This window comes from Euleptes europaea, chromosome 14 (assembly GCF_029931775.1).
Source record: "Euleptes europaea isolate rEulEur1 chromosome 14, rEulEur1.hap1, whole genome shotgun sequence".
Taxonomy (NCBI): domain Eukaryota; kingdom Metazoa; phylum Chordata; class Lepidosauria; order Squamata; family Sphaerodactylidae; genus Euleptes; species Euleptes europaea.
In genome coordinates, this window is record NC_079325.1 from 4,096,387 (window position 1) to 4,120,646 (window position 24,260).

Sequence of the window (24,260 nt, forward strand, 5' to 3'; positions counted from 1 at the left end):
TTCATCCAAGAGCATCCAGAGAGATGCACGAACAGGGCTCTTTTTCTGCTCGATCCCTGGAGCTGTTTTCTGGCAGGGTTCAGAAGCTAAAAATGCAGGACTTTCTGTGACCCGCTTTGCCAAAAGGAAAACGGGAAGGGGACATGGGTATTGAGGAAAAGGGCAGAGTCCTCGGCCATACCCCGAAACAAAACAGGAGTTGTTTCAAGCTCCTCAAGTCTTCCAGGACAGCAAACCAAAACAGCAAAAGCAGGATTGCCCAGATGATTTGGACATGGAGCACACTTCAACCAGCTTGCCGTTCTCCAGTGAAGGTTCTCTTGGGTTTTCGGTGCTGGCAGAACCGAGACGGCTTCGCTGCTGGAAGAGGAATGCTAAGTCGGCGAGTGCTTCTGATGCGGAGAGTGTGGCTGCAACATCTCTGCCCAGCTCAAGTGGGTGCAGTTTTATCCGTAAGGGCAACGTTCCTTGAAATACTGTATGCCACCGATGAAAGCAATCTGGATTACCGACAGCGGCAGGAACAAGAAGCAGGGAGAAACATGACGTTAAGGCCAACACAGATGGAATGACGAGAGGTGATTCATTCCCAACGGTGTAGGATTTTTGAACGTCACAACATTTGGCCGCAGAACTCAAGTGCCGGATGCCCTCGCATGTGGAGGAGCATTATACCCGTCGTTTTGCAAGAAGTCCATCTCTTTCTTTTGGCAGTCTGAATCAGATGCATCCCAGTTTGCACCCCTTTTGGTCAGTGCCCTGGTCAGTGACAGGGCTTCACAATAAAAGGCGTCACAGGGATCCGATCAGTTCTCCCCGTGGTCCTCTTCCACCCAGGCTACAATCTTCCCCTCCCACCCGGGGATGATGTCGTCATCATGGAAAACCTAATGGAAAAGCAGAAAAGAAAATCAGGGACATCTGGGAAACTGTTGGTCATCAGATATGGCACAGACGTTTGGGGCCGTGGTGCAGTGGTAGAGCATCTGCTTGGAACGCAGAAGGTCCCAGGTTCAATCCCCAGCAAACTTTCACACTTCTCCAAATCCAGCAGTGACATGCAAACAGGCTGCGGGCCCTGCAAATGACAGCCTGCTCAATGTTTAACTGCTCTGCAGTAGCCTTGTTTGTGGGCTTCTTAGGCACCTAGTTGGCCCCTGTGTGAACAGACTGCCAGACTGGATGGACCTTGGTCTGATCCAGCATGGCCCTTCTTATGTTCTTATGCCGAAAAATTGTGTCATCTTCATCGGGTGCAGCAAAACCCAGTCCTTGTTGAGTCAAATCAAACAAGAAAAGATCTCACAGCTCTGGTGCGCCACTGATTGGACACCCACAACAGCTGATTTGTCTGGAGACTTCATTCTCTGCCTGGAGCCCTCATTGGGTGTGTGTGTGTCAGGTTGTTTCATGCACTTTCCCTAACTGTACTTTAGACTGGCAGTCCCGCCTCCCCTTCCCCCCGCCACGATACTGGCAAGACTTGAGCATATGGAGATGAGAAAGGGGCCTCCTGGGCCCACTGCCATTTTGCCTCCCTTTACAAGCAGATGCCCTCAACTGGATGCCCCAGGCTAACCCAATCTCGTCAGACCTTGGAAGCTAAGGAGGGTCAGCCCTGGTTAGTAACTGGATGGGAGACCCCCCCGCTCCCCAAAGAAAGCCCAGGGCTGCTACGCAGAGGCAGGCAATAACAAACCACCTTGGTTCATCTCTTGCCTTGAAAATGCTACAGGGTCACCATAAGCTGGTTGTGACTTGACGGCCCTTTACACCACCATTAGAGGTTGTCCTGCCCTGGCTAGCTCAGCACAGCCCGATCTCATCGGATCTCAGAAGCTAAGGAGGGTCAGCCCTGGTTATTATTTGAATGGGAGACCACCAAGGAAGTCCAGGGTTGCTACCCAAAAACAGGCAATGGCAAACCACCTCTGAACGTCTCTTGCCTTGAAAAATCTCAAGGGGTTGCCACAAGACAGCAGCACACGACTTCCTCAATCGCCCGCCTTTGGACTTCAGTTCTAGTATTGTGGAAGAGCCCTGATCTCAGAAGCTAAGCAGGGGTGGCTTTGGTTAGTACTTGGATGGGAGACCACCAAGGAAGTCCAGGGTTGCTACAAGTGGCAGGAAATAGCAAGCCACCTCTGAACATCTCTCGCCTTGAAAATCCTATGGCTCCTACCTCCTCTTTGACGGTGCCGAATTCCGGATCCAAGGCCTTGAAATGGTACCGGTGCGTTCCTTCCCGATCGATAGCCGCTTTGAAGTCCCTCAGGGTCACCTCACCTAACCTGTCCACACGAGAGCAGAAAGGAGGTCAGCCGCCCCTGCTGAGACCTTGCGGCGGGGCCCTGGGCCCTGGCCTCTCGGGGGCCAGTGGTGCACGTCCTGCCGGGAGAGGAAGCCCCCAAGCAGAAGCAGAAATCTCGCCTGGTTCCTGCCACAGGAATGCAAGGCAGGGCTGCTGGCCTCACCTCTTTGGTATGTTGACCATGAAAGGTGTGAGGGAGCGATCAGTGAAGTAGAGCACTTTGGTGCAGGCGCTGCTGCCCATCGCTGGGGTGCTGTGAGAATGAGGCAGTTCTGCAAAGAAAGGAATCCGGGCAGCAGTGAGAAGACAGACTTCCCACTGTATGGGGAAAGCAAAGGGGTAGCACATACTTTGAATGCAGAAACCCCAAATTCAGACCCTGTTTTTAAGGGTTTTTTTTTTTTAAAGAATCTTGGGTGGCAGAGCTGGGAAACACTAGAAATAGCTTTGCCAAGGACCCCGGAAGACTGCTGCCAGAAAGAAAAAGGGGATATTAGAATCATAGAGTTGGAAGGGGCCATACAGGCCATCTAGTCCAACCCCCTGTTCAATGCAGGATCAGCCTACAGCATCCCTGACAAGTGCTTGTCTAGCCACTGCTTAAAGACTGCCAGTGAGAGGAAGCTCACCACCTCGCTAGGCAGTCGATTCCACCATCAAACAACTCTTACTGTAAAAAAAATAAAAAATTCTAATATCCAGCCGGTACCTTCCCGCACACAATTTGAGCCCATTATTGCGAGTCCTATCCTCTGCTGCCAACAGGAACAGCTCAGTACTTAAAGCGAGCAATCATGTGCCTACTTCCAAGTAAATGTAAAACAGGCCCTCGCCTGTGGGGACAGGTATCGCTTGGATTTTATGGAGAGTTACATAGACCTACAGAAAGGTCTGGGTGGAACTGTACTTTTAAGCCTACTTCCGGCTAAGTGTGGAAGAGTAATAGTTCAGCAGTGCAAAACAACCTTTGTGCGGGTAAAAAAGTCCCAAAGAAAAAGTCAAATGTGCGGACATCCGATTAACTGAGTGATGGAAGAGCTTAGGGAAAAGGGACGGCAGTACCAGCCACAGCCACTAGATGACAGATCTGGGTTGTAATAAATCCACTGGAACATTGCAATGTGGCCTTTCCTGCTTTATCTCCAAATATCATTCATCCTTCATGCCCACACAGGGTAGCCAGGGCTCTCTTCGCCACCGGCAGGAGGTTTTTGGGGCAGAGACTAAGGAGGGCGGGGTTTGGGGAGGGGAGGGACTTCAATGCCGTAGAGTCAAATTGCATTTTCTCCAGGTGAACTGATCTCTATTGGCTGGAGATCAGTTGTAATAGCGGGAGATCTCCAGCTACTACCCGGGGGTTGGCAACCCTGTGCCCACAGGCTGTAGCAGTCCCCTGACAACCCAACCCAGGCGGATTCCCAAAACCAACAGTCAAGACCGGGGGATGGCTCGGAGGGGTAACGGGAATGAGAAGCCAGCCCTCCCCAGTCTCCTGGAAGGAGGTGCACGCAGCAGCCCGAAAAGCATGAAACTGCCGCTGGGTTGGGAGGAGGGCAGCTCTGGAATCACACTCACTGGAGTTGGAGGACCAGGAGTCTCGGCACTCATTGGTTGGGTGGCCGGCGGGCGACTTCCCTCTACCCTAGATGAGAAGGAAAGAAGAAGAGTTGGATTTTATAAGCCAACTTTCTCTACTACTTAAGGGAGAATCAAACCAGCTTACAATCACCTTCCTTTCCCCTCCCCACAACAGACACCCTGTGAGGTAGGTGGGGCTGAGAGAGCTCTAAGAGAGATGTGACTAACCCAAGGTCATCCAACAGGCCCTGGAATTGAGCCCCCTCTGGCACCAAAAACCCAAAAGATCCGCAATCTGAACTCTTTTCTTTGTGTATTTGGAAGAGATGTAGAAAGTTATTTTTCCATGAGTCAATGAACAGGCCCTCTATGAAGCCCAGGTTCCAAGGTCTAAGCCTGCTATTACTGTTGTTGTTACATAAACGTAAGAACGTAAGAAAGGCCATGCAGGATGAGACCAAGGTCCATCAAGTCCAGCAGTCTGGTCACACAGTGGCCAACCAGGTGCCTCTAGGAAGCCCACAAACAAGACGACGGCAGCAGCACCGCCCCGCCTGGGTTCCACAATACCTAAGATAACCAGTATGCTCCTTTGATCCTGGAGATAATAGGGATGCATCATGACTAATATTTATTTTTACTAACTGTTGTTATTAAAACATTTTTATGCCACCTTTCCACCTGATCCAGGTCCACAAAACGGCTAACTTAAAAGACATTAGAACATTCGAGCAATTAGAAATACATGTAAAATTATAAAATAATGCACTAAAAACACATAAACAAACAGCTCTTTTGACAGCCGGCTCTCTACTGCCCCCCTGCCCGCACTGCTGAGCAGAACAAGCGAGGCAGAGGACGCAGCTCGCCAGCCACAAGTTTGCCTGCCACACAACAGTGACACACACGAGATGCCCCCCCCCCACCAGTCCTCTAACTGAAAGGTCACCGGAAAGAAAAACAACAGATGGGCAATGCTGATTAAAAGGCCTAAAGCAAGACCGCACCAGTCAGAGGCAAAGGGACCACGAGCCCTCCGTAATGTCAGCAACGCGACCCCCGAGGGGGAACAGTGCGGACAACACAAGGTTTTTTCCAAAAGCCCCGCAGTGATAGATGCCCACAGTGGCTCCTTGAGCCTCCAGATTGCACATGGATCACCCTTGCTGCTTTCCATGGGAGGGAGTCGCCCATCTGGCGGGTACTGGTCCTCTGCCCAAAGGCATGGGGCCACCCAGCAGAGGAACGGGAGCCGAGAGCCGGAGGCATCCCCCAATCCCACTTTCTTGGGCCCTCTGCTGGCAGAATGCGCTCCAAGGGCTGCTATTCCAGGGAGCCTCCGTCTTTGTAGACAAAACTCCCCGCAGGCCTGCATGACTCCCTGTCTTTGCAGTAAGAAGCTCCTCACAGGACTGCGTGAGCAGGGGGCATCCCAGGTGACCTGCATGCAAGAGGGATCCTGGGGCCATCTGCTGCACGTGGCAAGCGAGGAGGGAACTGGACAGGAAGGCTGTTTCCTACTCCGGCAGGACGCCAACAATCCCCTCCCATGCGCAGGTGACCCCATTCAGCCCCGAGTGAAACATCCTGAGAACACAGAGCAGGCGAGCGACTTACAGAGAAAAAGTGTCTCTGGACGAGCCGCCCAGCCTCGCCCCAGGAACGCCTCTTACCCGCCTCTCCTGCCTCTTCTGCACCTCCAGGCGGTGCAGCCTCTCCATCAGGCTGGAGATGCCCTGCTCCAAGCTGTCGATGGTGTGGTGCTGGGGGTCGTGGCCGCTGAAGCTGTTCCGCAGGCTCCGCAGGGCCTCGCGCACCAGCTGCAGGTCGTTGGTCTGTCCGCGCGGGTGGCCGGAATCAGAGAAAGCGGGCGTCAGCGGTAGGGGTCCTCTGCCCACATCCCCGTGCCCGCCTCTCTGCAGGGCGAGGGTGCTCCGCAGAGACCTGAGGGAGGCTGGGGAAGGCACTCACCCCTCGGTGCGTCGTGGAAGTTGCTCCTTTCCCTGAGGGTTGCAGGAAGCCGTTGCTCTGAGAGCTGTGGTTGCTGTAGACGATCACCTGCTTGGTGAGATAAAAAAACACCCCCAGACCTTCAGAGGCCAGGCCAGACCTTCCCCCACAGGGAATTCCCAGGGGGGCAAGATGTAGCAGGAATCCAACTTAATTTGCCACCTTGTTCTACAGGCGATCAAGGAAGAAAAGAGACAGTGGAGCTCGGGAGATATCTGGGTAACACCCTCATGGCAACGAATGCCAATGCTCCACTCCTCCACCTCTGTAGAGCCAGGGGGAGGGAGGGGGGAAACAGTTTTGCAACTGGGCAGCAGGAGCTGATGCTGCATGGTGCCAATGGCTAAAGCCCATGCTATCACTAGGCACCTCTGCCTCCCTGCCAATTCCCAGATTTAGTTGGCGCTTTAAAAATAGAGCTCTAAGAAAACTGTGACTGGCCCAAGGTCACCCAGCAGGCTTCATGTGTGGGAGTGGGGAAACCAGCCCAGTTCACCAGATTAACATCCTCCGCTCATGTGGAGGAGTGGGGTATCAAACCAGAGGCTCTCTGAGCAGCCTCAATAGCCCAGTTTGGCCCCGGCTCTTGGGAGCTAAGCAGGGTCGGCCAGAGTCAGTTCTTGGATGGGAGACCACCGAGGAAGACTGGGGTTGCTATGCAGAGGAAGGCAACAGCAAAGGCAACAGCAAACCACCTTGGCAAACTGTCTCTTGCCTGGAAAGCCCTGAGAATGGGGTCACCATCAGTTGGTCGCGATCTGATGGCACCTTCTTCTTACCTAGCAGCCTGATCTTATGAAGCTGCTGTTCTACCTACTGTGTGCAATCAAGGGTTGGTGCTGGAACGGCTGAAGAAGCATCTGGAGCTAGGCAAGCCAAGAAACTTTGCCCCCCCCCCCATACAACCTCTGTAAGCCACTGCTCACTGCTAAAGCCCCACCCACCTCCTCGGCATCCTTCTTCATACACTGAGCCAACAGGGCTTCTTTGTGCTCCAGCTCCCGTTCCAAATCTGCCTGCAGAGGGAAGAAGCGGGTCAAGGGACGGCAGGGGCTGGGAGGGGGGCAGGGGCTGGGAGGGGGGCACGTCTGGCGGTGGGGGTGGGGTGGGGGTGGCCTACCTGCTGGTAGCTGGCCTCGGAGAGTTGCCGCAACATCTCGTCCATCTTGGCTTGGTGCTGGTGTAGGTGCCGGTCCTTCTGGGCCAGCTCCTTCTGCAACACGTGGAGAACGGGGGGCTTCAGCAAGGGGGGAGGCAACGGTCAGTGCAGCCCGTACAGCCGTCGCTTCTTTGGAGAGGTTGACTAGGCCCCCCCTCCCAGGGCTCCAGGCTGCTTGGATGCCACAGGGACGCAGAGCAGCTCGGCCACCGGCCAAGGAGTCAACTTGGCAAAAGAGGCAGGTTTGTAGAGGCACAGGAGATGGATGGGGGGCGGGGGTTGCTGCCATTGCAATGACCACACGGCCCCTCCCCAACCCTGAAAGGCAGGAAGGCCCCCTTACTTTGTATTCCGCCAGCAGCCGATTCCTCTCTTCCACCTTCCTCTGCAGGTCAGCCTGTGCAAACACAAGGTGGCACATCAGGTGGGTGCGCCCCTGGCACTTACCGCTAGGCACTGGCACGAGGGACCGGGCCCAGCATTCAGCAAGACCCAAAGCCAACAAGAGCAAAGCACAACAGGAGCTTCGTGGGGGTCCTGCCTGTCGCCCTGGCTCTCTCAAGCCCGTCCAGCCTCTTTCGTCCAGAATGGACTGCAAGTCAACAGGTGCGGCTCTGGGCCAGTTCTGCTCAAGATGGAGCTAGGCTAACTGGTGACCTGCAGGGGCAAATCCCCTCTTTATCTTTCTTGTTACTGCTGGCCATCTTCACCAGCCATGCCTCATCCCCACATTCTAACTCACCCCAAAACAGACTGGGCTCCTTGCTCCGTGGCCTCTGCAGAGGCTGCCTGCAGTATGACGTCCTGACCTGGATTGCACAGGCTAGCCCGATCTTGTCAGATCTCAGAAGCTAAGCAGGGTCTGTCCTGGTAAGTACTTGGATGGGAGACCCCCAAGGGAGTCCAGGGTTGCTACGCAGAGGCAAGCCATGGCCAATCACCTCTGTTCACCTCTTGCCTTGAAAACCCCACAGTGTGACTTGACGGCCCTATCCACGCGCGCATAAAAAGGACACACTCACGTGCTGGCTGTGCAGCTCTTCTTTGTCCATGTTGGCTCTCAGCAACTCTTGCTTGAGCTGAAGAATCAGAGCATCCTGCTGAGCCAGCCGCTGCTGCAAGGCATCCTGGGAAAATAAGTGCACCCTCTTCAAAAAGATCGACAGGCACTATGGGGAGGGAGAGGGGAGAGGGGAGGGCAAGGTCCTAGCTACCGGGGAAAGAGACCTGCAGGTATCAGCCTGGGTCAGCAGGATGGGCATAGGCCTAGCCTTATTAGGTCACCCAGCAGGCTTCGTGTGTAGGAATGGGGAATCAAACCCGGTTCTTCATATTAGAAGGAGAAGAAGGAGAAGAGCTGGTTTTTATATGCCAACTTTCTCCCCCACCATCTTCCTTCTTGTGTTTCCTGCCTCTCCCTTCTTCTCCCCCTCCCTGCCAAACTCACCTCAGGTTTCCAAATGAAACTGCAGCAGCCATTCTCAATCACCCAGGAAACTGTAGATGGTTGGCAGAGGTTTAGGCAATCCAAAATGGCTGCAGAGATCGTGTGAGGTAATATCACAAGATCTCGACGTGTGGAAATCTTTTGAATTTTCTTCTCTTCCCTCCATTTTTTAAAAGTGAACATTTTCCTACAAATCTGGGTTTCTTCCCCTCATTTGTAGAAACCTATTTTTCAGTACCTGGCCCTGTTGTGCAGGTTTTTTGATCCGTGCTCTGGGGCCGGGTTCAGTATCAAATATAGTGCTTTTGTGAACAGAAACACAGACATTGTGTATGAAAAGTTGGGGGACACTGCTAAGTCGGGAAATAGCAGCAGAACACTGGCAGTTCTATCAGATGTCCCCAATAAGTGCTTATGAGTTAATATGAGGAACCTCTTTTTCACGTTCCTCAGTTTTCTGGAATTTAATTCCAAGTAAGATAAGATACATATACAGGATAGCCCCATCTCATCCAGTACCACAGGCAGCATGCCTCTTTGTATCAGTTGCTGGGGAACACAGGCAGAAGGATGCTGTGGCAGTCTTCCTGTTTGTGGGTGCGTTTGGAGGGACCTGTTTTATCTCAAATTTGAAAACACGGGCAAAATGCAGGGAAGCCCAGGGGGAGAGCGAGGCGACCTCTGACAGTCAGAAACAGAATGCATAATCCAAACAAAGGCCTAAGCCGTCGGAGGGATGACTGCAGAGGGATGACTGCCAGGGCCTGTGCCAGGCTTTTTTGCGCCCTAGGCGCCCCCCCCCACCCATTGCAAACCAGTCTTCAAAAACAAATGTCTTGTAGAAAAAATAAAAACACAAAACTTGAAACTGCTAGTTTTTTTAAAAAAATGGCCCCTCGGGTCAGTTCTGCACCCCTTTGAGGTCTGCGCCCTAGACGACTGCCTAGTTTGCCTAATGGTAGCACCGGCCCTGGAAATAGCCATGCATAAAAGGCCTTTTTCTTCTTCTTCAGGGTTAGCCCTGGTTAGTACTCGGACAGATGACCGCCAAGGAAGCCCAGGGTGGCTACACAGAGGCAGGCAATGGCAAACCAACTCTGAACATCTTTCCTTGAAAACTCCGCAGGGTCACCATAATTCAGGTGCGACCTGACAGCAACAAAGGGGGAGGAGGGGTATGGACTGCTGGACAGGACACTTTGACGGAGGGACTTGCTCGCATAGTGGACTTGTTTTAAAATTTAAGAATTTTGGGAAATTATCCCTGTTGGCATCAAGAACTGTGAGTTGCTTGTGATGGAGATGCAGCTTCTTTTCACAAAACCGTAATTCAGGGTGTATTAATGGCAGCCCACCATGTCCTTATGCAGCAGTGGAAGAACCCTCACCAGGGAACAACTGCATTTGGAAAGTCTGAGACTTAGCTGCAAATTCTCACCACAGGTCAGGATCACTTTATGGAGGAGCAAAGGGTAGTAATTACTAAGGCCACTAAACAAATAACACACGTTATTTGAGTCATGATGTGAACAGGAAACATGGGGGGTGAGAGGGAGGGGGAATGGACATTTACAGTTGGTTATATTGATTTGTAAAATGAAAATAAACAGGGCTTTTTTTCAATTGAGGTCCAAGCAACCAGGGGTTGATCAAGTTCTGCTTTGTCCCTTAGAACGTGAATCCCAGCATAAAGGCTGTTTCCGCCTTCATTTTGCTGCTTGCAGAAACCCACGTTGTGTGCTTGCAGTCTGACTCGTAAATCAGCATTTGCACATTCAGCACAAATGCAAATGCTACTCTAATCGCTCTTCATGGGGGGGCCCCAACCCCCATCGACTTGTCATGTTTTTAATTGGCCCCTGGGCAACTTTACACTCTGAAAGAAGAGGCCATTTATGCATGGGAAGTTTTGCCTTGGATTTGCCGCTCTTTAGATGCATATTTTCCCCATCCAAATTCTCAAAACTCAAAAATAAGCCCCCATGCAGGGTTTTGAGAATTCAAGTGGGGGAAAATGTGCATCTAGAGAGCGGCAAATCCAAGGCAAAACCTCTCATGCATAAATGGCCTTGGTTTTTATACCCCAATTTTCTCTACCTTTTTAAGGAGAATCAAACTAGCTTACAATCACCTTCCTTGCCTCTCCCCACAACAGACACCTTGTGAGGTAGGTGGGGCTGAGAGAGTTCGGAGAGAACTGTGACTGGCCCAAGGTCACCCAGAAGGCTTCATGTGGAGTGGGGAATCGAACCCGGTTCTCCAGATTAGAGTCCGCCGCTCTTAACCACTACGCCACACTGGCTCTTCAAGCATCCGAATGCAGGTGAGACATTTTGTGCACCTCGCATAAGGTCAGCATCCGCTCTGGGGCTGATCCAAAGCAGAGGCCCGAAGTCCATAATTCCCAGGCTGCTGCTTGGACTAACCCTCCACTTCTAAAGAGGAGAATGGAACTCACAACCCCTCCGTTTCTTTGAGACCATGTTCCCACAGCGTGGAGTGAAAGTGGGCGTTACTTCAAAAGTTTCCAGGACACACTTTTTTCTGTACGGTCATGGAGGCGGATTTCTAAAAGTGCGTGTCTCCTGCTCCTACTGTGCCCTGTGAGCGCCATCGAAGAAGAAGAAGAGGAGGAGGAGTTGGTTTTTATATGCTGACTTTCTCTACCACTTAAGGGAGACTCAAACCAGCTTACAATCACCTTCCCTTCCCCAACAGACACCCTGTGAGGTAGGTGGGGCTGAGAGAGCTCTAAGAGAGCTGTGACTAGTCCAAGGTCACCCATCAGGCTTCATGTGGAGGAGTGGGGAAACCAACCTGGTTCTTCAGATCAGAGTCCACCACTCCAAACCACCACTCTTAACCACTATACCATCCATGCTTCCAGGAGTGAGTAAGAAGACGCTGTGGGGGTATTTCCGCACTTTCCTTGCTCTCCAGCCCCACCAAGTCCCTTCCTCTCTTTCCTCACCTTCATTCCCTGCAGATTTCTGGCTTCTTGCTTGTGCTTCAGCAGTTCCTTCTGCAAATTCGACAGAGTTCAGGTCACAATGACAGCTCCATGTCGTCATTTCCCAATCAGCCCCACCTCTCCCCCAGCCCTGCCCAGTTCTGTCACCCTCCCCCAATGTAAAATAAGCCTCTTTTCCCCCTGAAAAATCAGAACAAGATTTGGGAGCGGGAATTATTTTAAGGAGCCTGGAGGAACCATAAAGGAGAAATCGATTCCTGCATTAAGACTCTTCCCCCACTCCCAGCCCTGTGGGCATCCACGGTTCCCTTAAGCGCTCAACATTAAAGGGGAAACGGGAAAGCCGTCAATCCCTTGAAATCGCCCTTTCAATCGAGTGCTGGGGGCGCAGCGACAAACGCTGGGCTCCCAGCCAACCCCCAGCACTGGCCCCAGATGGAAGAGGCATGACAGGGCTGCTTTCATCTGCCCAACGAACACGTTTACATCCAGACATGGGCAGAAACCTCAACCGCCTCGCCGGACAGTTTCCCAAACAGAGCACAGCGTTTCAGGATAGTACCGGACAAGCGTATGGAGAGCTGGGCCTGATATCCTTCTGTGGCAGGAGAGGGAAGCGATACCATGACAGGGTGGAGGATGCAGAAAAGCTGAAGAATGCCAATTATTAAAATGGAATGGAAAGACTCCTGTGGGACCAAGCATGAGTTTCTAGTCCTCTTGGTCAAACAGAAAAGCCTGGTAACATACGGGCAGTCTAAGCCTAATATTTAGAGATCTGTATTAAGCCCTGCCCTGGACAGCCCAGGCCAGCCTCATCTCGTCAGATTTCAGATGCTAAGCAGGGTCGGCCCTGGTTAATACTTGGAAGGGAGACCTCCAAGGAATACCAGGGTCGTGACAGGGAAGCAGGCAATAGCAAAGCTCCTCTGAACATCTCTCGCCTTGAAAACCCTACTGGGTTGCCATATGCCGGAACATCCCTGGTTGAGCCCTACAGCCATGGAGAAAATAAGCACAGGAGACTTCACCCTGAGCCTTCAAACGTTTAGACTTGTGTGTCAGATCCAGGGCTTCCGCAACTTAGAAAAGTGGTAGTGCAGAAAAGCCCGTGGTTGACTCGGGGCGGAAGGGGATTGGACTAACCTATCCTTTCCACCATTTTGCAGCTTATTAAAAAAGAAAATGCCATGAACACATGAAGCTGCCTTACACTGAATCAGACCCTTGGTCCATCGAAGTCAGTATTGTCTACTCAGACTGGCAGCGGCTCTCCAGGGTCTCAGGCAGAGGTCTTTCACATCACCTACTTGCCTGGTCCCTTTAACTGGAGATGCCAGGGACTGAAGCTGGGACCTTCTGCATGCCAAGCAGATGCTCTACCACTGAGCCACGGCCATGTTCAGTTCACCTCCAAAGCACTATCTCCAAACATAGCTGCCTCCCCTTTAACAGCCCCCTCATGGCCCACACCTTTAGGATGCTGCTGTCCCTCCAGTTGCTGAGCATTTTCTAACCTTTTAAGTACTGAAGGAAGCTCTCTTTCTGACTTGAGCCTGCACCTTCTTACCTTGAGCTCCTGGTTCTCTTCCATGCTCTGGTCCAGTCGGCTTCGGATGATAATCTGAGTGCAAAACATTGCCGTTACTGATGGGCGCTCAGGCAGAGCAACACACAAAAGCGGTTTCTGAAAGTGGACGAGGCGTTCTCACTCACCAGCTGCTCTTCCGGGCAGGCCTCCCGCTCACAAAGGGCAAGCGATCTCTCCTGCTCGTCCTCAGGTAGCGACCCGTTGAGCAGCAAAGCCTGGCAAAAGAAGAAAGGCACGGAAACCTGGTCAGCTGCCTCCCTGGAAAAGCACCGGGGAGAATTTCAACCTTGTCTTAAGAGGACCAGAGCGGAAGACGTGCCTGCGTCCATTTCGACAACTGGCATTCAGCTGGGGGCAAAAAATGGAGTGCTGTCCCTAGACGAGCTAAATCGGAGTCCCGTAGCACCTTAGAGACCAACAAGATATTTGGGGGTATGAGCTTTCGAGAGTCACAGCTCCCGTTGTCAGGTAAGTCGAAAGCTCATACCCTGAAAATCTTGTTGGTCTCTGACTGGCATTTTGTTGGTCTTAATTGGGATTTTGTTGTTTTGAATTTAGAATTTATGGTTAATTTTGCTACTGATTATTCATGATGTATTTTAAATGATGTTACCCGCTTTGAGCCTGGCTTCGGCCAGGGAGAGCGAACTACAAATCGAAAAAATAAAGAAAGAAGGTCTTACTGGATTCGGATCTAGTTCCTCTACTGCAGACCAACACAGCTACCCTCTGAAACTATCCTTAGATGACATCTTAAAAAATGAAAGGCAAGGAAAGAGGCTGCTGCTTCAGCAGAGGCCCCTTTGGGGACAAAGTCTGATAAGCGTCCAAGAAAGAGTAATCTAAACAAAAAAATTAGAACAGTAATTGCTAGGAAAACGAGCCAGGCAGAAGGCAGGGGGGGCTCTGGGGTGGTCAGCATGAACTAGGAATTTCTGAATTCCTTTCCCTACATTTAACAGCCATTTTGCATATTCATCTGCCATTTCACCCTTTAAAAAAGGGAGAAATGAAGATTAATTTTTTTCTTGGCACTATAAAGAGAAAAGTTGCCACATCTCTCACATAATTTACCAGAGAAGAAGGAGGAGGAGGCGGAGGTTTTCTCTACCACTTAAGGAAGAATCAAACTGGCTTACAATCACTTTCCCTTTCCCTCTCCACAAAAGACACCTTGTGAGTTAGGTGAGGCTGAGAGAGTGTGACTAGCCCAAGGTCACCCAGCTAGCTTACTCTTCTTTGAAGGACCACTGCCAGAACTACAGATTCCCCTGAGGAAGCCTCTTGGGCGAAACGTGGAGGGAATTTCTAATCTGAGTAATAAAATATATTTTCACGTATTTTGCACCATTTGCCTTGGCGTTATTTTTTATCTCCTGTGACTGGTGCAGCCCTTTTATGTCTCCCTGCTATATTACTGTAACACACTCTAGGTTGGGCTGCCCTTGGAAACCATCCAGAAACTGCAGCTGGTTCAGCCTGGCGATTGTCAAGGGGTAGCCGATGGGAACGCATTTCGCCTGTTTCAAAACAGCTACACCGACTGCCAGTTTGTTTCTGGATCCAGTTCAAGGTGCGGGTTATGACTTAAAGCCCCTGAACGCACGACGCTGCCTGATGATGAGTCAGATCCTTGGTCCATCAAAGTCAGTATTGCCGACTCAGACTGGCAGCAGCTCTCCAGGGTCTCAAGCAGATGTCTTTCATATTACCTACGACCTCGTCCTTTAACCTGGAGATGCCGGGGATGGAGTCTGGGGCCTTCTGGATGCCAAGCAGATGCTCTACCGCTGAGCCACAGCCCCTCCCCTCGTGGCCTAGAATGCACCTGTCTCACAGGCCGTCTCTCCTCCTACGTCCCGGTGAGCCAACTGCGGTCTTCTGGTTGCTACCTTCAAGTTGTTTCCCCCACTTAAGGCGACCCATTCAGCATCTCCTACAGCCTGCTTCTTCTGTGTGGTGGCCCCCACCTTGTGGAACAGGCTCCCTGAGGAGTTATGGAGGGAAGCCATTTTTACAAGTTTTTAGGAGGCGCTGTAATGGCTTTTTTTTTTGCAAGAGTTTTTCATGAGGTAGAAGCAGCAGGCACTTTGGTGAGAGGAGGGAGTTAACAGGCTTTTATTGAGCTTTGTATGTTTTTAACTTTAGAATGGTAAGGTACCTTGGACCACATGGGAAAACTTTTAATTAATTAACCAACTGAGCGGTTTTTGCAGAGCTTCATCTCAAGGGATGTTTGTATCTCCAGCACATTTGGCACTGGCAGGTAGGAGTTTGACAGTTATACTGACCCAGAAAGCAGGCATGCTCCTGAGGTCCACAATGGAAGAACCAAGGGCCCTTCCAAATGGGCAACAAAACCCACAAATGCCTGTTGCCACTAAATCTAGTTCATACACAGCAGAGGCGGTTCTGTGTATGTTGGGAGGGGCAGAAGGTCCCAGGTTCAATCCCCGACATCTCCAGTTAAAGGGACTAGGCAAGTAGGTGATGTGAAAGACCTCTGCCTGAGCCGCTGCCGGTCTGAGTAGACAATACTGACTTTGATGGACCAAGAGTCTGATTCACTAAAAGGCAGCTTCATGTGTTCCTGTGTGCAGGACCTTGTTTGGCCAAACTTACTCCGTTCCTTTTTGGCAACAGCACTAAAAGCTTTTACCTTAACAGGCGGAATGTTTGCAAACATTCTATGGCATTACAGCTCAATCCATGGCCAGGTGTGCATCCAGGAGACAGGAGTTAGTTTTTAGATCACAAGAATTGCCTCTGCAGGAGATGAGGATCTCAGAACTTGGCAGTTTTAAAATACAGCCTGCAAGGGAACCGTGGCCTTCGATCCCAATGACAGAGGTGGACATCAGTGGCTGCTACCCACCGGCAAGGACAGTCTAACTGAAATCCCGAAAGAGCACAGGCCGAGCAGTTCAGCTCCATTCTGCAATCCAGGAAGAAGGAATACCTCGCCAAATTAAAAAAAAAAACCTCTTGCAAAAAAAAAGTGAGTATATATTTGCATCCCCTGTGCCAAGGCCTCCTCCAATTTTGCCCCAAAGGATATGCAGTCCGAAGGAAGTGGGAGACAGTGACTTACCACAGCCAGCGTGGTGTGGTGGATAACAGCGGTGGTTTGGAGCAGTGGACTCTGATCTGGAGAACTGGGTTTGATTCCCCACTCCTCCACATGAGTGGCAGGCTAATCTGGTGAACCGGGTTGGTTTCCCCACTCCTACACACGAAGCCAGCTGGGTGACCTTGGGCCAGTCACAGTTCTATTCAAACTGTCTCAGCCCCACCTACCTCACAGGGTGTCTGTTGTGGGGAGGGGAAGGTGATTGTAAGCCGGTTTGAGTCTCCCTTAAGTGGTAGAGAAAGTCAGCATATAAAAACCAACTCTTCTCCTTCATCCTGTTTTCTAGCGGATGCAGCCTGCCTTTGAAGAGCAAAACTGACAACGCAAATCCAGTTTCTTGGGCAGGGGGTTCAGCCGCCTCCCCTTTTCTCCTGGGAGACGAGGGGGCAACAGTGCCAGGCAGCTGCCAGTTGCAACACCAGCTGCCTCTCTTGGCTCCCGGGGCATGGAAAAAAGGCGGGGCGGGGGGTCACACTCTCCTCCGAGGGTACGCTGCGTGATCTAATTCTGCTGGGGGCACCCAGCAGTTGTGTGTCTCACCGGTGGCTGCAAGGGCACTTTTCTCTGCCTGCCCCGCTTGGAGCCGCCAGCACAATGAAGCCTTTGTTCATCCCTACATAAATATTTACCATTCAAAACCCAGTGCAGTTCCCAGGACAGAAAGACCCTGGTTTCTTGAGAGAATCCAGAGTCTCTGCTCCAGAGTGTCTGCTCTCCAAAGCAGAACGGCACAGAAGCAGAGGAGGGTGAGTCATGGAGGGGACCGAGGTGAGGCCTTGTGGCTTCGTTGCCCAACAAGTCTTGCTGTAAGGAAAATCTGAAAATACACCATTCAGACCCGGCTTGGTAAAAACCAAATGGATTCAGTCATTTCTGCTCTGGGATGATCCAAATAACTCGCGGGATTTTGATCCGTTGTTGATCCAATGTAGATATCACTCCCAATGCTGTGGGGGCCAACGTGGTGTAGTGGTTAGGAGCAGTGGGCTCTAATCTGGAGAACCGGGTTTGATTCCCCGCTCCTCCACGTAAGTGGCGGACCAAACCACATGAGTGGTTTGATTCTCCTTAAAAGGTAGAGAAAATTGGCATATAAAAACCAACTCTTCTTCTTCATTACCCGCTTATTCTTCTCTTAGCAGAATAATTTGCACTTTGCACATGTTGTGATACACCGTCCAGGCATTTTCACTCAAGTTCATGCTCCTGCTATGGGATGTTGCACTTCTGTATCACCTGCTGTTTTACACCTGGGAGGACAAAGTCCTTCCCCCAGACAGCTAACCACTGTTTGCTACTGTTATGTGTGGAATGTAGTCAAAGAAATGTCACGGGCTCCCATGGAAATTCTTCCCCTCATGCCACTACACAACTGCGCATATAGTAAACATTTTTATTTTGCCACTGTTTTACCACTGCGCAGCACGGTGCAAAGGCTCCTACCTGTAGTCCCGAAATCATCTTCTTGGCTTCCTCCATCTCCTTTTCTAAGTGGTCTTGCTGCTCCAGCAGTTGCTCCTCCCATGAAGTCTCCAAGCTCGCTGCAGGACAGCGCGCCTGCCACTCCAGGGAAAAGGGGCAGCCCGTCTCTTCTGCAAGAGGAACAATGTCACAGTCGGGAGGAGAACAGAACCACTCTAGACGGGCCCAGCTTCCCCTGAAAGGGCCAGTGGCGAATAGCAGGGGAGACCCACCCACCATGTTTCATTTCTACTGTTGTACTCTCAAAGTATGCCAAGGAGTGGGGTGAAAACCCATCAGTGCTGGCAGGAAGGGCACACCACAAGAACGCAAGAAGAGCCCTGCTGGATCAGACCAGAGGACCCTCAAGTCCAGCGTTCTGTTTGCACAGTGGTCAACCAACTACCTCTAGGAAGTCCACAAGCAGGAACACTGCAACAGCATCCTCCTGCCTGTGCTTCCCAGCAACTGATTCCAGGAGGCATTCTATCTCTGGTACATAGAATCATAGAGCTGGAAGGGACCACCAGGGCCATCTAGTCCAACCTCCTGCACAATGCAAGAAATTCCAAACTACCCCCCCCACACACACACACAAACATACCCAGTGACCACCTACTCCATGCCTAGAAGATGGCCAAGGTGCCCTCCCTCTCATGATCTGCCTAAGGTCATAGAATGAGCTGGTACTGGAGGGAGTAAATATCCATCACGACTGGTAGCCACTGATAGCCCCGTCCTCCATGAATTTGTCCACTACCTTTTTCAAGCCTTCCAAGCTGGCAACCATGACCATATCTGCCATATCTCACACCAAGTCTCTCTCTTGAGGGTGCCTGCAGGTAGCAAGAGGCACCTCTATGCCGCTGTCCAACACGCAAAACCTCTCCCAGTGAGAGTTCGTAGGGCTGTACCCAACTACAAAAGAACTAACCCAAGTCCAGAGGAAAGGGCCATGTCAAAAAATACAGCTTTCCCAGTCACCAGAGTGTGTCTGCATGACGCTCCTTCGCCATAGTCGCAAGGGCTCCCTCCCACCTGTACCTGTACCACTCGGACTCCTGCATTTGGAAACCCTCTCACTCACTACGGGAGGGGCTGTGGCTCAGTGGTAGAGCATCTGTTTGGCATGCAGAAGGTCCCAGGTTCAATCCCCAGCATCTCCAGTTAAAAGGACCGGGCAGGTAAGTGATGTGAAAGACCTCTGCCTGAGACCCTGGAGAGCCGCTGCCGGTCTGAGTAGGGTTAGGGTGATGGGCCTAGGGTCTGATTCAGTATAAGGCAGCTGCAAGTATTCATGCTATCAATTATCTATCGGAACACCCACTGCACAGGAGCCTTGCAGGGGCGAAGCCACTGGGATCAGGTCAGTACCTGGGATCCCCTCCTACGGCCATGTAATCCCCCTTGACTCCCACAATGGAAGAGAAAATGGGACAGGAATGCAACGTACAAACAAACTATCCGCCCATCTAACGCAGATGGTGCAGTGACTCTAAATAACTGAGCAGAAGCATTTTTTAAAAAAAAAAACAACAATCAGCCTTGGAAACAGCATTTTCCCAGGCCCCGTTCCAGCTTCTGTGCATTATAAATTCAGACTCACTCAGACTGGGGATTTCAGGCTTTTGTTTTGAGGGGTTCCCCCGCCCTTGCCTGGTTTAAGGACAAAGCCCCCTGCCCTGCACCGTGAATAATAAAAAGGGGCTTCTCTGGGACCTTTTCCCTTTGCAAATAAGAGACTGCTGCAGTTGTGTCCCCATCACTCGAGCCGTGGGATTTAAACCCACCCATCAATGAAACCCTAAACCCACCTCATGGGCATGAGGTACAGAGACCCCGCAGCTCTGCCATCTCTCCCTTATTTGGGGAATCCTGAATCGGAGGGGGGGGAGATGCATCATTTGTCACGCAGTTCAGACTTTGGGTGTTTCTATGAGCTACACATCGAGAGGCTGTGACACCTGGGATTTCTCCTTTGCAAACGTTGTTCTGGTACGGAAAGCAGGAGAAAGACCCTTTTAAACAAAACTGCACCTGCTGGCCGATACTGGTCAACTGACTTGCAAACATGGGAAAGCAAAAAACCAGTATCGAGGTCCCGTGGGTGTGAAAGCAGGGGAAACAATTTCATATTGACTTGAGGCTGCCAAGAATAAGAGTCATGTCACAGGGGAGGAGCTGTGGCTCAGTTTGTAGAGAATCTGCTGTGGCTGTTTGTAGAGCATCTGCTTGGCATGCAAAAGGTCCCACGACTAGGCAGGTAGGTGATGTGAAAGACCCCTGCCTGAGACCCTGGACAGCCGCTGCCGGTCTGAGTAGACAATACTGACTGATGGACCAAGATGGTCTGATTCAGTATAAGGCAGCTTCATGTGTTCATGTGTAGGGGCTACAATTTGCTAACCGTTCCCCTACCTGTTCTAGCCTCGGCTTCCTCTTCACGAACAATGTCAAATCCCGCCTTTTCCTCCGAAGGAGTGGCGCTGGACTCGCTCTTGGCACTGTTTACTGGGCTGGGCGACGTGAGGCTGCGAAGGGGAAGAGAAGAGGAGGCAACTGTCCTTTTCAATGCAAACTGGCAGGGAAGGAATAACCCCCATCTTGGTGTGTGAAATAAATAAGTATCCCATGCTATAAGACGTCCAACTAGACTGAATTAAGGGATAAGCAGAGAAGAAGCAGAAGAAGCAGAAGAAGGAGAAGAAGAAGGAGAAGAGTTGGTTTTTATACGCTGACTTTCTCTACCACTTAAGGAAGAATCAAAACGGCTTACGATCCCCTCCCCTTCCCCTCCTCACAGACACGCTGGGAGGTAGGTGGGGCTGAGAGAGCTCAGAGAGAGCTGTGAATAGCCCAAGGTCACCCAGCTGGCTGCATGTGAAGGAGTGGGGAAACCAACCCGGATCTCCAGATCAGACTCCACCGCTCCAAACCACTGCTCTTAACCACTACACCACACTGGCTCTCAGAGGAGCACATTAGTGGAAAGACCCAGGACATCTGTCTTCCAGGCAACGAGCCACCAGCAAATTCCCTTTGAGAAGGGCAGGAGCTATGCAACAGTGCAGGAAAACTCCCCACCGAAGGCTGCCCCAGGGCCAGGTCTTTCTTTCCCCTGTTTTGCCTCCTTCAATTGTGTTCAATCTCTATGGTCTGCAGTGGATACTTCATCTTGCCCCTCCGGTAGGGCTGCCTCTACCGCCGATCCCCTTAGCTGAACAAAGTGTGAGCGGTAAGAAACTTCTTTTTATGCTCCCCCATCCCCAACCCTAACACATATATAAAAGCTCAGAGGGCTTAGCCCATATTCTAAAAACCAAGCAGCTTGTTCTATACTGTGACAGCAGTTTCACTTGGAGGCAAACACATCTTATGATGGGGATTCTCATTAGGAGCCGTTGAGAAGGGGCAGTGGCTCAGTGGTAGAGCATCTGCTTGGCATGCAGAAGGTCCCAGGTTCAATCCCTGGCATCTCCAGTTAAAGGGACTAGGCAAGTAGGTGATGTGGTATAGTGGATAAGAGTGGTGGTTCGGAGCGGTAGACTTTAATCTGGAGAGTCAGGTTTGATTCCCCACTCCTGCACATGAGCGGCGGAGGCTAATCTGGTGAACTGGATTTGTTTCCCCACTCCTACACATGAAGCCAGCTGGGTGACCTTGGGCTAGTCACACTCTCTCAGCCCCACCTACCTCACAGGGTGTCTGTTGTGGGGAGGGGAAGGGAAGGTGATTGTAAGCTGGTTTGATTCTCCCTTAAGTGGTAGAGAAAGCCGGCGTATAAAAACCAACTCTTCTTCTTCGTCTTCTCTGCCCGAGACCCTGGAGAGCTGCTGCTGGTCTGAGCAGACTATACTGACTTCCATGGACCGAGGGTCTGATTCAGTATAAAGCAGCTTCATGTGTTCATGTGCAGGGGCTACCATTTGTTAACCAAGGCTTTTTGCATTCTCCCAGATCCTTCTTGATTCTTGCTTCTGAGGCTATGAAGGGGGGCCACCGGCCACCAGTCAAAAGTCAAATAAGATTATTTTTAACCATCGCGGATTCCCACGAGGAGAGGGGCCCCAACCCCTGACCTGGACTTTACACTCTTGAATGCAGGTTCCTGCTCTCTCCCCCCCCAAAAAAAAATGTCAGGCATTCCCAGATGCCTCCCCTTGTCCAACCTCTCAGACCCCTTCCCTCTCCCCCTCCCGGAAATTCTTCCTGTGCGCATCGCCCAGACAACAGCGAACGGCATCTAAAACCCACTGACCCATTTAATGCGTCCCCAAAGAATTTATCCTTGCGAGTGCGAGCAAGAGTTAATGTATCATTTTCCCAGAGATGGAAACAAAAGACGGAACAAACAAAAGAAACAGGAAAAAATGGGGATGAAGAAAGCAGAAGAGATTTTTTTGGAGAAAAAGAAAAAGAATGCCTCTCAGGCACATTTCCAGGAATCTTCCCAGCACTTCTGAATCAGACTCCTCAGGAGGAACCGCATGGGCTCAGAGAGACGTCAGGGTGTCAGGAATTCTGCATAAGTGCAGGTGATAACCAAAAAAACCCCAAAAACCATCTGAAATCAGCAGGGGGCTTTCCATATGGCTGGTCACGACAGCAGTGTTGCAATGACTAAAGCGGGAAGAGGGAACAGCCTTGCCAGAGAGAATCACTGCACGGTACCGCTCTTGTGCCTTTAAAAGCAGCCAGGTGGGTAGATCTTTTCCACACCACTTTATTTCCATATCCGAACCAGGTTCACCTGTTACGCTGACGCACAGCAGACAGGCTGCCGTCAAGCGCACAGAAACAGGACGGCCAAAAAGGCGGCCTTCCTTCGGGGACCGGGGCAAGGCGAGCTACGGCTGGGAGGCCAAACGGTAGGCAGCGATCCTGAACAGGAGAGGAGGGGCATCTGGCAACATCCACCCAGGAAAATAACCTTAAACAATGATCGTCCCCAGCCCTGCACAATACATCTTGGGGTTCACGCAGCCCAAAGGAAGCTCAACAACCCAAACTGCAGTCGCACCAGGATTTCAGACACCTTCTGTCTCTAGGCAGCTTGCTAGCGTCTGAGCTAGTGGTGCAAGTCTAGTTCTGTTTACAGCCTTGTGGGCTCATGAATCACCACCAGTAGCCATAGGGGCTCCTCAAAAAGAAAACGAGCCACAGAGTTGGAGTCTACAGCTACAGCCCAAAAGCACCAATCAAAAGCTGCCTCCATCCATCGGTTAAATCTTGCATAGATAAAAGGGGCAGGAACATAAGGACATAAGAAAAGCCCTGCTGGATCAGACCCAGGCCCATCGAGTCCAGCAGTCTGTTCACACAGGGGCCAACCAGGTGCCTCTAGGAAGCCCCCAAATAAGACGACTGCAGCAGCACCATCCTGCCTGTGTTCCACAGCACCCGATATAATAGGCATGTTCCTCTGATCCTGAATAGGTAGGCATCACGACTAGTAACCATGAATACCCCTCTCCTCCATGAACATGTCCACTCCTTTCTCAAAGCCTTCCAAGTTGGCAGCCATCACCACATCCTGGGGCAGGGAGTTCCACAATAAGAACATAAGAAAAGCCATGCTGGATCAGGCCCAGGCCCATCGAGTCCAGCAGTCTGTTCACACAGGGGCCAACCAGGTGCCTCTAGGAAGCCCACAAGCAGGACGACGGCAGCAGCATTGTCCTGCCTGTGTTCCACAGCACCTCATATAACAGGCCTGCTCCTCTGATCCTGGAGAGAATAGGCATGCATCATGACTAGTATTCATTTTGACTGGTATCCTGGAAAAAGAGGGGGGATAGTTCGGCACCTTATCCACGAGGAAAACGTGTGTTTGAACCTGTCTTTTAAGGACGCGCTCCAATTCCTTCATCATTAAAACACAGGGAAATTAGGTCTGGAAAATTAAATCAATCCCAGCAGGATTTATGGTGCAGGAAAGCACAATTCCTTCCTGCCTTCCTTGCCCCCATGAACAGTTGACCAGGGACCACTGGAAGGGTCTTAGCAACCAAGCCCGCCTCCCCCTCATCCACTGCATTTGCACAAACACCCCTCCCCGTCTCTGCCCCCCCCCATTTAAATGACAACAGCACACGTCGGTGGCTCACCATTTGACCTGCTTCCCTCCCATGATCCCCCGTCAACCTCTGCCCTCACAGAACCCGTCTCCCCGGGAGCCTCAGCTGTCCGCGGTTCCCGGCCTCTGGCATTCCTCCGTCCCCCTCCGCGGGCTTGGGATTTCTGCACCGAGGATGTCAGCGGCTGTCAAACTAAGGGAGAAACCTTTGCCAGGCAGGCGGGCTCCCTCATGTGAGCCAAGAGGCATTCGTGGCCAGGGGAGAACCAGCTCCGCTGCTTGGGCAGGAGCCGGTGATAAATCTGCAGCCGGAGAGCGCGGTACGGGAGGCGGGAGCCGAAAATCCAGCCGCCTGGGTCTTGGAGCTGGCTTGGTCGCCTGTCGGGTTGTTTGCTTCGCGCTGTTGCATTTTGGTCTGACGTATGACGGCTGGATTCTTGGATCCTGAGTCTAGAATGCGAGTCCTGGTCCTCATCCCATTCCGATCAGTTCAGCCACCCGGGGTCCGCTGAGCCTCGGAAAATGC

At 51.5% G+C, this 24,260-nt stretch overlaps 1 protein-coding gene across 1 annotated transcript; it reads right to left on the minus strand.

Annotated features, from left to right (window-relative positions):
* Positions 1 to 771: 771 nt before the first annotated feature.
* DIXDC1 (DIX domain containing 1) lies at positions 772 to 23,834 on the minus strand. The gene is made up of 16 exons (XM_056860229.1): positions 23,766 to 23,834; positions 20,077 to 20,189; positions 17,641 to 17,789; positions 13,193 to 13,282; positions 13,047 to 13,100; positions 11,477 to 11,527; positions 8,081 to 8,185; positions 7,402 to 7,455; positions 7,020 to 7,112; positions 6,844 to 6,915; positions 5,861 to 5,947; positions 5,563 to 5,724; positions 3,887 to 3,953; positions 2,475 to 2,583; positions 2,183 to 2,291; positions 772 to 887 (listed from the first exon to the last, which is right to left on the minus strand). The coding sequence occupies exons 1-16, from the start codon at positions 23,786 to 23,788 to the stop codon at positions 807 to 809; spliced, it is 1,419 nt and encodes a 472-aa protein (XP_056716207.1). The 5' UTR covers positions 23,789 to 23,834; the 3' UTR covers positions 772 to 806.
* Positions 23,835 to 24,260: the final 426 nt, after the last annotated feature.

Excerpts from the sequence above, each read along its gene's own strand:
- DIXDC1 (XM_056860229.1), bottom strand. The coding sequence starts at position 23,788 with ATGGGAGGGAAGCAGGTCAAATG. Across the intron at positions 6,916-7,019 it reads CCGAGGCCAGCTACCAGCAG|GCAGATTTGGAACGGGAGCT; the intron begins GTAGGCCACCCC and ends TTCCCTCTGCAG. Across the intron at positions 3,954-5,562 it reads AGAAGAGGCAGGAGAGGCGG|GGTAGAGGGAAGTCGCCCGC; the intron begins GTAAGAGGCGTT and ends CTTCTCATCTAG.